Genomic DNA, 12,669 nt, shown 5'->3' with positions numbered 1-12,669 from the left:
GGCCTTGCTATAATAAGCACTAGGCATAAGCACTGTTCCTAAGGTCAGACCAAACACCACCATCTACACACAATCACTATCCTAAACAACTGCGTCCACTCACTTGTGTAGCTTGCGGAGTTGCTCGTGGACTCGTTCCATAACCTTGCTGTGGAGAGTACTGTGGCTGTTGCTGTTGTTCGGACATAGATGCCGGAGGCATAGGTGTCCCAGGAGGCACAGCATACGGGTCAGAAGTGGCTGCGGGCCTGGTCATTTTTGGAGCAACTGCTGCTGCAGCTTGAGCTCGCATGTATCCAGGATGGTAGCCTCCATCGGATGTCGGAGTTGGCCTTGGCGTGCCCGGCATCTGGGCATACGGGTCCATGGCAGGCGGTGCCCTGGCAGTTGGCGAGGGTGTGTGGGGTGGCGTGCTTCGTGGCGGAGGCGGTGCCGACTCATCCTGGGAGGGTTGGCGTAGAAGGGGTCCTCGCTGGGCTGGGGCAGCCAGCCCAGGGGGCCTGAGTGGCTGGAGGAAACGCTCTGGCCCGCTGCCCGGCTGCCCCGGCAGTGGTGGAAGAGGTGGGGGTGCGGGGGCAGGTCCATACGAATCGGGCGACGAGGGAGGCAGGCGGCTGGGGTCAATGGGGGGACGCACTCGAGACACCTGAATCAGGGGACTCACAGGTGCTGAGGGAATGCGCACAGGGCCGGGTGAGCGTTGCGCTTGCGCAGGAGACAGTGGGCTCTGTAATCGAAACAATGAGAAACAGTTCTAACATTTAACCGGGGTTGTGAGTGCCAAGTGTCAACATGACTGAACAGGATGTAAACAACCTGTGTTGTGGCATAAGACATTTTCATTTCTGTTTACTGTAAACATTATCTTGGGAGCAGCAAATATAAATTGTTTTAATTTCTATGAATCTAGCTCAGTACAGTCACCGACTGATTTTTCGGACTCCAAAAATTCGGACATGCTCCATTATTCGGTCTGCTTCGCGGCACTGCCATTCTCCCCACAGACCATAATGTATAACAACTGCCGAAAGTTCGGACACCTTGCAACCTCTCATCTGATTTTTCGGACACTCCTTGAGCCAACTCGATTGAGAGCACCGTACACCGACTCTGACCGGTGCATGGTTCGACTTGCTGAGCCTGAACACCGTTTTTCTTTTGAACGGAGCCTCCTTGCTGCCCCACATGTGGCGCTACTGCAAATCCCCGCTCATCATCATCGTTTCTGCCTGGTTCGATAGAGTGGCTACAGCAGTTCCGGTCTCAGCTTAGTAAGCCATGTCAAGACAATCCAGCAGCTTATTTGTTTCTTCGCGCACGACGCTGCAAGTAGGCCACGTTTTTCGTTTGTACAACTGGTGTCAGCATGGTGGTGTTTGCTTGGTGTGCTGTGTCGTGGTTTCGGTGATCCAACGCGGCATACGGAAACATCGCGTCAAGTGTCTAATGACAGTGCCCGCGCGGACTGCACTGGGGAATGCCGGCAAGCAGGTGCCAGGAGGCTTAGGATTTGTCACCTTCCAATGTGCTCCCTACTGACGCGGAAAATGTTCTGCCAAGACCTGCGCAGTGGTTGCATTGCGATTCCGGACACAGTCTCATTTGACAGTTTCACAGGTGCTGACGCTGCTGTACCTACATGCACAGAACTCGACAACGGCGAGATCATACGTCAGGTTTCCGCTGCACTGCCGGACGATGACTCCGAGTCGGAAGATGACGCACCATGTGCTAAGCTGCCATCGCATACGGAGGGTGTACAAGCAGTGACTGTGCTTTCAGCTGCCTTTACTGACCATACGACCCTCTCCGAGACTCAGTCTCACCTGATTGCGCAGATTTGGTGACCAAGCAGCATACATGCAGTGTTTTATGTAGTGGTGGTTAAGTGGTGAGCAGTGTCTATTTTGTTCTGTTGTAAAACATGAACTGCTTGATGCATTTTATTGGAAGCTCAGGTATCGTTCCTTGAGGCATAACTCCCAAAACTCCCATCAGCCTCCCATTATGATGTGCTACACGTGCCTTAAATGCAAGGCAAATTATTCAGTCATTACTTAACACTCTTTCAGTGCCTTCTTATACGAAACTGTGTTTACCGTATTTACTTGTGTTGAGACCCGTACACCCCACTTAATTAAGAAGCCAGAAATTTAAAAAGTATATCTAAAAAAAAAATCACTAGCACAAGCTGTTTGGTATCAGTTGATACTGTTGCTAGATTTCAAGTTGCTATGATATGTAAGTGTATGTGCAGCTAGTGGTACCATTATTCTGTGCATCATTCACGACACTGTTCAGTTTCAGTGGGTTGTCATGTAACTGATTCGTATAAGAACCACATCCTGTCAAGGTTCCGAAAAAAAGAAGTGGGAAAGAGACAACTGCACGGCTCATAGCAGTAAATATGGAAACCCACTTTCTCCCTCACTCAAACAAACCTCTGAGGCTTGCCCAGAGACCAAGTCAAAGCGATTGCAGAAAATAACATTTACACGGTGCAATTTTGCAGAGAACACTCCTAATCTCATAACAGCTACACAAAAGGAGGGACAACAAAATTGTTTCAACACATCATGACACATGAATGAGGATGACCAATCTGGAAGATGTCAATCTGTCAATGCTACCAACCTGAGCAGTGGCTCCAATCAGCTGTGAGGAAGTTGGCGAAGGAGCAGAAGGCGAGAGGGACCCAGCTGGAGAGGTCTCTCCCAGCATCAACTGGTGGCTCTTCCCCACTGCAAAAAGCACACAAAGAACGAGCTTGCAGAGGGAGAGAGAGAGAGGCAGCAAATAGCCACAATGAAGTGCCGTAGTGCAGAAGTACACTCTTGCAATGGAAAATTGAGCGCTGTGAAGCGCGAACTGGTGCCACCCATTGCATAGTGCGAAGCGTACCATGAAAATATCTATCAAATCATTGTTTTGTAGATTCCAGTGTCCTAAAAGTCAACAAAAGCCCTAGAATAAGCAATTGGAAAATTTGCAAACAACCAAGTAGAAGCGACAAACTGAGGTCTTCTTACAATGAGCATCACTGGGCCAGTATTCTTGAGCGATCACTTTCACTCAATTTTGCACGATTCGACATTGGACACCTGGGTGCATATGGCAAACAGCTCTCCTGACACTGTGCAAAGAGCTTGGCGTAGTACCACGATTGCTGTCACCAGTATACCTCGACGCTTCCGGTGCCAAGTCACATGAAATTTAGCAAAGGTAATTGGATTCGCAAATGTGATCAGTCGAGAATACCACCCCTGGTCACTCTGCTCCTAAGTCACAAGGCCTCACCGTTCAAGCACAGTGAAGCACAAGGAACACGAACTAAAAGCAGACAGGATTGTTTCTGAATGCGGCAAAGACAGCTGTTTAAAGCGATAGTCGTTTGGCTAACAGGTGTTGCATAAGGCTCACAGAAGTCGATTCTGAATCTCAATGCTCTGCACATATGTACTCCTGTTTCATACTAATGTTTCATACTTGCAATACTCATGTTTCATACTTGCAATGGCGCAGAAGCTATGCAAGTAGTTCGGTCAAAGAAGTCTCACACACCGTGTGCTTTGCAGTAGAGTTGTTTTTGATCTGCAACACTTTCTGTAAAGCAATTACGTCATGTTACAACTACAACTTGTGAACATACGGTTACGTCATATATACATTATTTGTGCACCCCACTATTTTAAATGTGCGGCGCTATGTTTTGGTCGCAAACACAATTGGCATGCTGCAGTCGCTTGTCGCGGAACCATGTCTTCTGCTCGTTTGGTAGTAAGTAAGTTCAGATATGTGAGTCCTTCTATGTAATAATTAGATCACATTTTACTATATAAAAGCAGGAGACTTAATGCTACGTCAAATTACGTTATACATACCTACATCTTTTTTGAATAAGTGATGCACTATTTTAGGATGTAAGTAAGAGCTACAACAGAAGTCTGCCTAGTCCTTGTGGCATTGCCTACAATGTATGAAACGAAGTACAGGTGACTTGCGCTGATATCATCTTAGCTGCCATGTTGGAGGACTAGCACAGTGAAAAGCTGCATTGGTGATGTCGCATGCAGGCTATCAATACATGGAGAAGTGTTCTGTCAATATAGGAACAAGATAAGGCATGTGGAAGATCAAACAGCCCCTACCAGCAGCTCTCTGTTGGTCAGCCATGAGGTGTGGTTGCGGCTGGTGCTGCATCTGCAGCTGCGAAGGAAGCTGTTGTTGTTGCCCCTGTTGCTGCTGTTGCTGCTGCTGCTGTGATGGTGGAGGAGGCTGTTGCTGTTGTTGTTGCTGCTGTTGCTGTCGAACATGCTGAAGCTGCTTCCACTGTCGCTCCTGCTCCAGTTCCCGTGGCGACTTCTGCTCGCGCGCAACCTTACCGGGGTCCTGTCAAAGTAGGCCAATGACATCTCACCAAGGGCACCACTAAAGCTCGGTTATAAGCGGCCCTCATTACAATGTGTAACAAAATTTGAAATATATGCACCATACCTACAATCGGATAAATTAGCTAACAGCCCAACTTGCACTGATACATTAAACACTTCTTAGTGATACCAATAGCTCACTATCATGCTATACATTTGTGGCCCTACTTTGACAGGAAATGAAATGCTGAATAGCCCCCAACAGCAGACCTTATGAGCAAGAAATAACATTGTGACAGACATTTTAATCTTAGCGCCAACCTTTTTCCAAACTGTTGAGCTGACTTTTGCATTAGCCCCTCCATTAGCCAAACAATGTGCAACTAGAGTGAAAAACCATACGTGCTTGCACAAGTGCAGTACGTTTAATTCTTTGGACCCTTGTCGACTAAGAGTAGTGTGGGGCACAAGGAGTGCATCTAAAACACCAACCTCCCTTTTCCACCTCTTTCCCCATACCATCCCTTGTGACTCCAGATGCTAGATACAAAGAGAATGACACTGTATCCTATGCCAATATTTAAACAGGGATGTTTCCTCTTTCTCCCGTTAAACGGACCTCCCCTATTCGACTACTCTTTTCCAACAGGGCCCCGTGTGTTTCGTTTTGGCTGTCAATGTTATCTCTACTGTTGTAATACAATTGGTAATCAAGAAGTGCAGAACAGTTCCATCCCCACATTAATAATTAGGAAGTGTGGAGCCATGCCTTATGCAACATAGATTGTGCAAAGCCTGCATGACCCGCACTTCCAAAGTAGCAACCGAAGGGGGCCAACATTTACAGACTTCTCTTGCACATGAGTGTCCCCTTGTCAAATGAGATATGGGCACCTCTGTATCATGGTACCAAGCAGCATGATAACTACATTGTCAAATTAGCAAAGGACCAATCATGGAGAGAACTTCCCTAAGATAAGTTTTAAGAAAAAAGGCTTGATTCTTCATGACAACAAATGGAAATAGAGCTGCATGATGCCCGCTGCATCGTCAAATCAAGGACTAGCGTACTGCGCTATTCAAGCTAACCCAGGAAATTAAGCCAAGCACTGAAGAGATACTAATTATTGGCTTCACTAACATTCATGTGGATAAGTTGGTTCAACAATTAGCAAAAGTGTCGGTTGTGTGCTAACTGTGGAGGGACCAGGTGCTCTTAGAGAAAAAAAGAAAGTCTGCTATAACGTAAGTACAGTAGCCGACCAATTTTCCGGATCTGGAGGGGACCAAAAATAGTCCGAATAAAAGAACAGTCAGAAAAATCCATGAGTTGCAAAACCGAACTTCATTCCAGCTAAACTGGACTGAAAAAGTCGCAGGTGGTCTCTTGTTTTAAATTCCTGCTTTTTGTAACGATGTCTGCTTGCATCTGCGCAAAGGTCATGTTCTCGTCATACCCACTAGACAGCAATATTAGAGTGTTGACAATGTCTTGTGTGGATGGCTGTGGGCGGCCAGAGGTGTCATAGTTAGAGTCCCAGTCACCTTGCGGTGGTGCGGTCACCTGGCACACAATCTCGTCGTCCGTGAGCTCTGTGCACAACCTTATGTTGTAGTCAATCACGGCGAACTCATGAAAAGTAACAGCAGCGGGAAGGTCCATCCCTCTGCTGCGCAAGTCGGCAATCGGCTGCTCATCAGTGTCAATGTCTTCAGCGGCGCTGTTTGCCTCTTTGGTCACGGGCTCTTCAGAGTTGCAAAATCCAGCATGCCTAAAACAATTTGCGATCGTCGAAGGCTGAACAGCCTTCTAGGCATCCACAGCATGCCGAGTGCCGAGAACAGGTTAACGGAGTACGTCTTCCTGTTGTCAAATCACATGAGTGTGCGGCCAAGTAAACGGGCTTGGTAGCACACCTTGAGGTTTTTAATGACCCCTTGGTCCATCGGCTGGAACACACTCATTGTATTAGGCGGCAAGAATTCAAGACGAATAGCTTGCAGGTAGCTTACGGTGCCATGCGCCCCGCCGTTGTCTACAACTATTACCATTTGCCTCTTCTGGTGCTCAACCATCTGGTCCAGATGGCAGATGTAATCTTCGAACAAGCTTTGTGTAATCCAGGCCTTTGTATTGCTGCGGTACCACACAGGCAGGTTCTTCGCACGCTTAAAGCAGCGCAGGTTTTTCACCTTCCTTGTCACTAGAAAGGGCAGCTTCTCGGTGCGAACCGTGTTTGCCCTGACCACGACAGTTACCCTCTCCTTACTATGCTTCCCACCTGTGCAGCCCTCATTAGTAAAGAAAAGTGAATGGTTCGGCAGCATTTTGAAGAATAGGCCTGTCTTGTCACAATTAAAAATGTCTGCAGGAGCATACTACAGACAGTAGCAGAGCCTTCCACTTACTCGTCCGGTATCCGTGACAGTAGATTGATCCACGGCACCTCTCTCCCCGCAATCTTTCTTGAAAGAGACTCTGTGCCTTTTCTTAAACCCACAGATCCACCAATCAGTGAACTTGAAGTCCTGAATGCTCATTTTCAAAGCGAGCATCTCAGCTTTCTGCCTGTGCATGTTGCCCGAAATGGGGAGGTTCTTTGCTAGGACTCCTTTCAACCACAGCTGCAGAGCCTCTTCAAGCTTCGGATATTGTCCTTTCCGGTCATTTTTGTAGTTTTGAAGTGCGACTGGTCGACTGCAGACAAGCTCTTTTCTTCGTTTTTCACATAATTAGACAAGGTCTGTTTGGAGATATTAAACTCCCTCACGACGTCGACTTGGGTCCGTCCTTGCTCGGTAAGCCTGACAATGGCGGCCTTCTTGTCCAATGTCACGGTTGAATATTTTCCACGCTTCTTCAACACATTCAGTGGAGGCGGGTAAAGAGCAGGGGCCATGGCGTTGAAAACATGTCGGTGTTACGCTGAATGAACAGCCGCAACACACTGAAATAGCAATGATATATTGTACGGTGGCTAGTCATGGCAGGCGATGATTTCAATTGCACTGTACTGGATAAGAGCCGGCGGATCACTGCTGGACGAAAAAGTGCGTGACGCCACCTACGACTCCAAGGCAAAACTGATGATGACGGCGGTTATTGTGAGCATCACCTGGAGTTCATAGGTAGTGTCCCAAACTGGCCGCACATGACCAATTTCTGGCTCTCAAAATCGCTTCCACCGCAGGCTACAGGCAAAAGCATGGCCTTTAAAATAGGGTTTTCTTATAACAGGCACCACCATTGCTCCATGAATTTGGGCGCTTCTTATATGTGCTAATCAAATTACTATACTGATCCAAACAACTTCAAGTCTGATTCGAAGCAAGTCAGGTTCAAAATTCAAAATGGCGTCCTCCCTGACTCATAGCGCTGGTCCGTCACGGTAAATTTTGTCCGGAAAATCGAACTGCTGGCTCTATGTTGTCCGAAAAATCAGTCGCAAAAATGCATTAGCTCTATGGGAATCCTGATGGTACATTTTTGAAGTCTGGAACATCCATCAAGTTCGAATTTCTGGAGCCCGAAAAATCGGTCGGCTACTGTACTTGCATGCATTTTACTGCAGACATAATGCAAAAAACTGCGTTCACTGCTGCACCAAGAATTCGAGATGATAGCGCTCATCTGCCCCAACTTTGCAGTCCAGTGCACATTTCTTTTTAAAGGATTGTCGATGCACAATAACAAATGAACTAATTCAGCAACAGTTATCACAAGACTGCACACGCCATAAGTCTGTTGCTAGGGTTTTTGAAAGCAAAATAATAGGCACAATGAGATTATTCTGTTCAAGCCTAAGTTGAATGAACTGATAAATGCGAGAGTGAAAACTAAGGATAGACATGTTAGCAATGTAACAATACAGCTAAACTGTAAATCCATAGAACTCCATGATACAGTGAGCAAAACAGGCACACAACTATACACAAAGGTAAACAGACCATAGAAAATGTATAAAACACCATATGTTGTTTTGGCTTACAAGTAGAGCTCATAGCTTGAACAAATGCTGTAGTGGTCATGTGCCTATTGGCTGGCTAACTGTAAACATTTTTTGCCTACCTTTATTCATTTTTCGTTCCCAAGTACACCAAGAGACTATGTTAGGAAATGCTAGCATTAAATTTGTCCGGAGCCTTTACATTTACTAAGAGCACAGTTGCCTCTGCAGGAAATCAAAAGCAGCAAGACGTACCATCTAGACAGTTTACAATGGAAGGAATACAACAGCGATACAGTAATGAATAGCATAGCACAGTGCACTCATAGCAAACACCTCCATGTGCCAATACATTGTTTATAATACTCAGAACTATAATTTAAATGTCCACGTTGATTTGAGTCTCATCACACAGTTTACATGTTACTGCAATCCTGGTCACGTTTGTTGGTTTGATTTGGGAGAAGCCGTTTAAAGCAAGAGGCTCCGAAACTATTTCCCTACTAGTAACCTAGGCTTCTCAATTTGAGTTCTACTCCTGCCTTATTAGCAGCCACATCAAATCAAACAAGAATGCTGCAACATTCATGCCAACAGGTGTTACAATTGATTCCTGTGTGCTATTTGTAACCACGAGCTGTCACTTGAATGAATAAGACAGGCAGGCAAAAATGAGTAAAAACAGTAAAACCAAGTCCAATAATTTCCAAGGAATGTTTCTTGCTTTTAAACTAGTAACAACTTGCTTTCACGCTAAGCCTAAGTGTTCTGACACTTCAGGTAAAATTCAGCTCGCTGACCTCTTGATTTACTGTAGAATGTGCACACCCTAGATTTTACTCCTTTGTATTTTTATACACTCTTATTTCTTGCAATATTTATGGGTTTATGATCAAAAAGCTTCAATGTAGGCTGTAGTGGCATGTTCTGGACCCGTTCCCACCATTTCATGGTCTTAAATGCGCACCTAAATCTATTAAGGGTATCAATATTATCTTAATATTACCCCCTATTATTATTACCCTCTTACCCTCTATTAATATCTTTTTTCCTTTGCTCCAGGTTGGTGTAAAGCATTTATTCTTACTTGAATGGATCCTTGTATCATCCCTGATTGATTCAGCATTTGCCATAATCCCCATGAACATGCTGTGAAATGCTTTTCCTCTTTTTTTTTAACAGTATTTCTGATGGCGTCACAGTTTTGGAGTGACAATATCTCTAGTTGTACTTTTCTTATTGCAATAATTATACTTTGTCAGAAAGGTAGACAATTCAAGAGTACAGCAGCCCTATAGTATGAAAAAAAATTACAGATATTTCAAAAAAGTAATAGTTTGTCCTAGCATTAGAATATGGGTTATTAATTTTAAAAGTTTGACATAACTTTAGCTCTAATCAGTCTGCAGCATTCATCCTTGTAGCACTGTCAAACTCAGAACATTCAACATCATTTTCGTATGTCAATCTTTATTACACCATATATAGTTTTGTAAATAGCTCACCTCCAAGCAAGTTATGCAGAAAACTGGATTTTTCTAACTTCTAAGAAGGTATTTACTATGCAAGAAAACTGAATGATTATATTAAATTAGCACACTGAAATACATAAACGCAGAAAGTTTAATCAAAATTCTGTAGGATTCAATCTGCATTGTGGCTTGGGATTTGACTCCATGACCTCACACCTGGCAGCAGAATGCCACAGCCACAGAGTTACTGCAATGAGTACCGTATTTACTCAATTCTAACGCACCCTTGCTTGTAACGCACACCCGTTTTCCGCGACCCGAAAAAAGAAGAAAAAAAAAGCGCTCTTGGTTGTAACGCGCGCCCATTTGCTGTGACCTAAAAGAAAGAAAACTCCTTTACAGTACCGCGCACCTCATTCTTTCATACAGAAATACAACTTTCTCTCATTTGGAAAAAAACAAAAGATTTACTCCCAATGCACTATTGTTGTGAAAAATAAAGGAAGTTGCAGTTTCACCCGAAAGGCGAAGCATCCATTACGATAGCAAATTAGTAGACAGCTATACGAAAAGTAAGGATAGTAGTTTTATCAGCCGTATAAACTTTTAAGCATTTGCTTACTAACTAAATTAACAAGCGTGGTGTCATGTGCGCACAAGCAAACATGCACAAGTCTCCCTCAATGACTGCGGAAACTCTTTAAACGTTGGAGCGAGGAAGTGCGGTAGCAGGAGCAAGGGAATTCATCTTTGTGCAGCCTCTCGCTTCTATCCGAACTAAGCGAGGAGAACACAGCACGGTACCCCTAAATGTGTAGACTTTGGTCTCCATCGCAGATCGCTTTCAAGATAGGGGCCGTGCAGGTGCTGTACGTAGCAGCCACTGGTGTAGAACGCCTCTCCTGTTTGCGCCAGTCCCGCACACAAGTTTTGGGAGCTCCGAATGCTTGTGATGCAGCCCCATTTCGGTCCGTCTTCGCACACGTGATAGCTTTCCTTTTAATTGCAGCATCGTGATGAACTCGGCATATCACTCAAGTAAATACGGTACTCCATGCTTTGCTATGCAGCTATCAAACCAGTCGCACAGGGATAATTGTATTTGCATCCGATTCGCATGTGAATATGTTTGTACTATTCACACACCCCTACCCTAAAGTCAATGCCTTTCAGGTAAAAAAAGACGTATTGAGACAAATATAGGCAGTGGTAAGAGCTTTTGCTGTCACTTGAGGCTAATCAAACATGAAGCATTAGTGTGCCTGTAACCTACGCCTGCACACAACCAACATAAAGTGATGTTTAAAATGTTATGGAAAAGCAACCTGGCATATTTGTTGGCACCAAGCAAAGCTCCAGAAATAATTAAGCTTAACAGGCTTAGTCATGACAGCTTTCACCTAGTGTTCTTTGTTGAAAAGCAATGCAGCTTTGCTCAAATTTCACCTCCAAATGCGCATCCGGGACAGTGCACCACATGTTGCTGTGAGGCCACATGCAAAGGCAAGATTTGCGTATGAAAGCACTTTACACTTACACTTCAACTTTTGGTGCAGGTTACATGCGCTAAAATATGATGCAGTGCTCCTTATCTTACTAACACTTTGTTATAGCCATGGCTACGTCTGTCAAAATCCACCCCAGCATATATAGAGATGAATTTTTCATAAACGGGCCCTGTAACACTTCACAAATGGAGTAAATAAACTTATTCATCTGCTAGAAGTGCTACCATGGACAACCAAGCCACATAACATTCCTGTGCACGCAGCACGGAGCCTAAAGCTTTGCTCAAGAAACATTCTGCTCCTTCTTTTTTGAAATCCACACCACATTTTCCTGATACTATCAGACAGCTACACACACAAGTACTATGAGATCGACATAGACGTTATGACTAAACAGTGCCTCCAGACAGACGCAAGGACAAGAAGCCTCATGATGGTGATGTTTATTGGCATCCTATTTGAAGAGGGGTGGATACATATAGTAACCTGTCACCTAGCCTGCTCTATTTATTTAGGTTTTCCTACATTTGCCACCTTAACTAGACTGATCTTAACTTTTATATCCAAACCTCTAGTATATCCCTATATCGTACCATTACCTATGCTTGCGATGACTCCATTTCTATCATTCTCTGCTCGTTTTCCACCAATACTCTAATCGTGTCTTTCTTACCTCAACTGCTGACCTTTCATCTCCTTTGAATCACAACACTTCTGTAAGGTGCACACTCCGTACGGGTCTCGCTGGGTGAATATATTGGCAATCTACTACAATGTGCAGAGTTATTTCAGGTCTTTCTTTGCAGCACACGACTTATCCCGTGGAACACATTTGCTCCGGTATGTTCTTGCCCTCAGGCAAGCCAGCTCAGGCTCCAAATAGCAAGGCATTCCCATTTTTTTTTATCATAAAGATCTTCCTTCCCGATTTGTCGCTTGACGTTTTTGTGAATCTCCATAATCTTTTTTTCTTTTTCATTCTTTCTGTATCCAATTTACCATAACCCTTTCCCTCACTTTTATTTTTTACGATTTCCAGTTGTCTATGTACACTTTCAATTACTCTGTACTTGGCTGCCAACTTTCTTGACCTCTTTTTCCATTCTGTGTCCACGCTTTTCAGGTACAGATACTTGCGCACTTTAGCTGGCCCTTTCTTTTCATCCATGTTCCTTAGCCGTTCTTCAACACTAAAAATTTTGCTCTAATTTTACCAATAGAACATTGCTGTCATCTGGTGACAGGGCACAATGCTACTGTGCCTACGCTATGGCCTCCAAGAACCCTGGAATGTCAAGTACCAAAGCTAGGCAAGATGATAGGCACGGCAGTCATTGCACCATGTGGGCATAGTGGCACAACCAAAGAGCTT

The 12,669-nt window shown here is 44.6% G+C and overlaps 1 protein-coding gene and 1 pseudogene across 9 annotated transcripts in view; both read right to left on the bottom strand.

Annotated features, from left to right (window-relative positions):
* The window catches only part of LOC139059125 (histone-lysine N-methyltransferase 2C-like), a 243,738-nt gene that overhangs the window by 136,737 nt on the left and 94,332 nt on the right, over nt 1-12,669 (bottom strand). For all 9 annotated transcript variants that reach the window (XM_070537047.1, XM_070537052.1, XM_070537053.1 and 6 more), the window contains 3 exons: nt 4,149-4,389; nt 2,635-2,741; nt 104-727 (listed from right to left, as the gene is read on the bottom strand). In XM_070537047.1, the coding sequence (XP_070393148.1) occupies nt 104-727; nt 2,635-2,741; nt 4,149-4,389 (972 nt within the window). The remainder of the gene's footprint in view (nt 1-103; nt 728-2,634; nt 2,742-4,148; nt 4,390-12,669) is intronic.
* On the bottom strand, nt 5,725-6,698 carry LOC139059449 (tigger transposable element-derived protein 4-like; annotated as a pseudogene).

Source organism: Dermacentor albipictus, chromosome 4, assembly GCF_038994185.2.
Source record: "Dermacentor albipictus isolate Rhodes 1998 colony chromosome 4, USDA_Dalb.pri_finalv2, whole genome shotgun sequence".
In the NCBI taxonomy this organism is placed as follows: Eukaryota; Metazoa; Arthropoda; class Arachnida; order Ixodida; family Ixodidae; genus Dermacentor; species Dermacentor albipictus.
The sequence above is the reverse complement of the archived record's forward strand: the minus strand, read 5'-3'. Positions and strand labels throughout refer to the sequence as shown.